General features: G+C 34.3%; 1 protein-coding gene across 5 annotated transcripts in view; it reads left to right on the plus strand.

Moving 5' to 3' along the window:
• ACADM (acyl-CoA dehydrogenase, C-4 to C-12 straight chain) overlaps positions 1-3,349 on the plus strand; it is a 49,976-nt gene extending 46,627 nt beyond the window's left edge. For all 5 annotated transcript variants that reach the window (XM_011936937.1, XM_011936936.1, XM_011936938.1 and 2 more), the window contains 2 exons: positions 983-1,231; positions 2,549-3,349. In XM_011936937.1, coding sequence (XP_011792327.1) covers positions 983-1,231; positions 2,549-2,620 — 321 coding nt within the window. In that variant the 3' untranslated portion in view covers positions 2,621-3,349. The remainder of the gene's footprint in view (positions 1-982; positions 1,232-2,548) is intronic.
• The last annotated feature ends 1,285 nt before the right edge of the window (positions 3,350-4,634 follow it).

The following is a 4,634-nucleotide window of genomic DNA, read 5'->3' on the forward strand; positions in this document are numbered from 1 at the left end:
AAAAAAAAAAAAAAAATTAGCCGGGCGTGGTGGCACATGCCTAGCTACTGGGGAGGCTGAGGCAGGAAAATCGCTTGAACCTGGGGGTCGGAGGTTGCAGTGTGCCGATATCACACCACTTCACTCCAGCCTGAGTGACAGAGTAAAACTCAGTCTTGAAAAAAAAAAAAAAGTGCCAGCTAAAAAGTCCCAGCTACTCTGGGGGCTGAGGCAGGAGGGTCGTTGAGGCTGCAGTGATCTTAGATCATGCCATTGCATTCCAGCCTGGATGACAAAGTGAGACCCTGTCTCAAAAAAAAAAAAATAGGCAAACTGAAATTGAAGGACATTTTACATAAAATAACCAATCAACATCCTTCAGAAGTGCAAAGACATAAAAGGTAAGGAAGGATTGAGGAATTGTAATAGCCTAGGAAAGAATAAGAAGAAATAACTAAATTCAATGTATACTGGTGGAAAAAGAACATTAGTAGAAAACTTGAGCAGATTTGAGTAAGGCTTATAGTTTAGTTGTTAATACTATACCAGTATTTCAGAAGAAATAACTAAATTCAATGCATAATGGTGAAAAGAAAAAGAACGTTAGAAAACTTGACCAGATTTGAGTAAGGCTTATAGTTTAGTTGTTAATACTATACCAGTGTTAATGTCCTGTTCTCAATCATGGCACTATGGTTTGGTAATATGTTAACACTAGAGGAAGGTGGGTGTAACTTCTATAAACCTAAAATTAGTTAATGAAAAATTTCTAAATTTTTAAATTTAGAAATTAAAAAAAAAAAAAAAAGGTCAGGCAGTGACTCATGCCTGTAATCTCAGTACTTTGGGAGGCCTAAGTAGGAGGATTGCTTGAGGCTAGGAGTTGCAGACCAGCCTGGGCAACATAGCAAGACCTCGTCACTATAAAAATAAAAAAGCCCCAGGAAAAAACTTTTAAGTTTTCTCAATAAATATCCTTTAACTTTTTTCTTTTTAATTCTAGCACCAAGCGATATCATTTATGCTGGCTGAAATGGCAATGAAAGTTGAACTAGCTAGAATGAGTTACCAGAGAGCAGCTTGGGAGGTTGATTCTGGTCGTCGAAATACCTATTATGCTTCTATTGCAAAGGCATTTGCTGGAGATATTGCAAATCAGTTAGCTACTGATGCTGTGCAGATATTTGGAGGCAATGGATTTAATACAGAATATCCTGTAGAAAAACTAATGAGGGATGCCAAGATCTATCAGGTAAGGTTAAAGATGATTTTTTTGGTTTGCAAGGGAGAGAGAATATTCATAAATGACAAAGTAGATTTCTGATTATTTAGAAATTTTATATCCCTAGTAGCAATAAATGACTCTCATATATGGCTGTGAGCCAGTTTTTGGAATTAATTAATAGAAAGAAGAATGTTATTTGTGATTAAGTATGAGTCTGAAGAGAGAATAGGCTAAAAAAACAAATGGTACAGACATGTGTATTATGTTTGGATTAGATTTCTTTGAGTTTTAACCTCTTAGCTAATTGTGACCCAAACTTTTCTCTCCAAAAAGTATGCATGTCATTTAAAATTAATTATTTTGATTTGAATCTTGCCTGACAACTATTTAATTTATTGTAACTATACTTGGAGTCAAAAACCAACATGAGGAGACAGTGATGTAGATGAATTCCAAATTAAATTAGTAGTCAAAAAAACTTAGAAGGAATTTAGTAAAAGGAAATATAAATGTGCGTGTTCTCTACATGTGGCTTAAGTAATTACTTAATAATTACCACATTCTTACTCCTCGATATCTCTGCCCTTGCTCCCCCTACACCTAGCAAATTATTTGATTCATCCAGTCATTTGAAACATTGAGTTCGAATCAGAAGGCTAGAGTGAGAAGGAATGTTAAGACATAGTGTGGCCTCTCCATGTAGACATGAGAAAACTGAGGTCCAGAATTTGTGCCTTATCCAAAGTCGCAGGTTTATGTGTTGATACTCTTCCTCTCCTAGAGTCTTTAATTATAATCATTACTATTATTATCATCAACCGTTTAGATTTTATCTGCCATGTGAGAAGCTAAACTAATGAATGGCTAAAGTTAGAAGTTTAGAATGGAAATAAGGTCTGACTCTTGAAATCCTTCCAGCATCTTTTTCTTTAGCAACTCTGTTCCATAGGCAGTGGGAGAAAAAAAAAATTAAGAATAAAAGACTTAAGGAGACAGCTAGCTGAGTACAGTTCAGAAAAGTTGGACAAATATTTTGGCCATAATGAATTTCAGTTTTCCCAAATTTTCTGAAATGTAAATATATTTTCTTTTTTCTATGTTTTGGAGACTCTTCTCCAAAATTTTGATACATGACTTTTTATAACTTAAACCAATCTTTAGAGAATTCCATATTTTCAGATTTTCTCAAAATCAGGTTTTGGAATCTGTATAGGCTACAGTCCCTATATATGTTTTGATTCAGTTTTATATTACAACGCAGCTTATACTACTATCTAAAATGTTGAATAAATCAAAGTATTTATGTACTAAAGATATTTAACCTACGCTTATTTTTTTTTGCAGATTTATGAAGGTACTTCACAAATTCAAAGACTTATTATAGCCCGTGAACACATTGGCAAGTATAAAAATTAAAAAAATTACTGTTGAAACATTGAATAACAATCCACTGTTTCAGCTCCAGAAAAGAGAAAGGGCTTTAACGTTTTTTCCAGTGAAAATAAAAATAAATCCTCTTATATTAAATCTAAGCAACTGCTTATTATTAGTAGTTTATACTTTTGCTTAACTCTGCTATGTCTCTTAAGCAGGTTTAGTTTTTATTAAAATGATGTGTTTTCTTTAGTACTACTTTACTTGAATTACATTAACTTAGAAAAGTACATATGTTTTGTTATTTTGATCTCTTAAGATTAATGTCGCAGAAATTTCTTGGAATTTTATTTTTGTAATGACAGAAAAGTGGGCTTAGAAAGCATTCGAGATGTTACAAAATTTACATTTAGAAAATATTTTAGTATTTGAATAGTATCAACTTGTCAGTGACTTTGCAGACTTAATGATATTATTAAAGTTCTTTTTACTGCAGTTTGGAAAGCATTTGCTTTCAGTTTAGCACAGAAACAGTCAAAATTTTGACATTCATATTCTCCTAATTTACAGCTACAAGAACTTTCTTGAAAATCTTAATTCTGAACCCATATTTCACTTACCTTATTTGAAATAAATCAATGAAGCTTGCCTTAAATTATTTTTATATAGCTCTTGGTCTCTAGGTAGCCTTTGGTCTATTGTACACAATCTCATTTCATATGTTTGCATTTTGGCAAAGAACTTAATAAAATTGTTCAGTGCTTATCATCACACCTTTCTGTATTTTTTTCAGAAAATTTCATTACTTCATATAATAGTGTATATTTTGTATATTTACTATGATGAAAAAAAGTCAAGTTTTAATTTTGAATTGAATAAAGTTACCTGTTCATTTTTTATTAATTATATTTTTAAAGACCTCAGAAAATATAAATATGAAATAATATAAGATCTCAAATCTCTGAATTTAATATTTGTTTTTAATTCTAAATATCAAATACCACTAAACTGGTATTATTAAAGTTATACTAAATAGAGTGCTTTCTGACATCATATCTCATTCTCCAGTTCTCTGACATCAACTGTGTCCTACATTTTAATTCTGTTCTGACACTATGCAGCTGATTAGGCTCAATCCTATAAGGCTGCCCTCACTTCAGAGGCCAGTCACAAGTCCTGAGTCCCCAGGCTACCCGTACTCTGTCCAACCTGGCTGGAAATTCAAGTATTCCCATGACCCTGCCCTCAGGTTTGATAATTTGCCAGAATAGCTCACAGAACTCAGGAAAACACTTTACTTACATTTACCTGTTTATATCATAAAGGGTACAACTAGGAACAATTAATGAAGAGGTACATAGGGAAAGGTATGGAGGGAGAGGGGAGATGCAGAGCTTCCATGCCTTCTTCCATCTTAATTACCTTCCCTGCATGTCTCTGTATTCCTCAACTTGGAAGCTCCCCAACTCTCATTCAGTAGTTTCCATCGAGCTCAATCTCCAGTCCTTCACTTCTCCCTAGAGGTCCAAGGTGAAAGCTGGAAGTTTCCAACTGTATTAGTCTCCTAGGGCTGTCATAAAAAAACTAGAGACTTGGTGTCTTAAATAAATTTATTTTCTCACAGTTCTGGAAGCTAAAATTTCAAGATCAAGGTGCCATTTGGGTTGTTTCTAGTGAGGCCTCTCTTCCTGTCTTACAGACGACCACCTTCTGTGTTCTTACATATCATCTCTTCTCTGTGCAGCATGAAGGGTTGGGTTAGGGGGAGCTCCTGTGTCTTTTTCTCCTCTTCTAAGGACACTAGCCCTGTGAGATTAGAGCCCTATGCTCGTGACCTTAATTAACCTCCTAAAAGATCCTATCTTCAAGTACAATCACATTGGGAGTTAAGGCTTCAACACAGAAATTTTGGAGGGACACAATTCAGTCCATAACATCACCCTCTAATGACTTAGTCCTTCAGGTGACTAGATTCTTCCTGAGATTATCTAGGGGCCCCACCCTAAGTCATCTCATATGCCAAATTCAGGTATGATTGAAAAGGTTTCTAAGGAAT

The sequence above is a fragment of the Colobus angolensis genome, unplaced genomic scaffold (genome assembly GCF_000951035.1).
Source record: "Colobus angolensis palliatus isolate OR3802 unplaced genomic scaffold, Cang.pa_1.0 Scaffold158, whole genome shotgun sequence".
Classification (NCBI taxonomy): Eukaryota; Metazoa; Chordata; class Mammalia; order Primates; family Cercopithecidae; genus Colobus; species Colobus angolensis.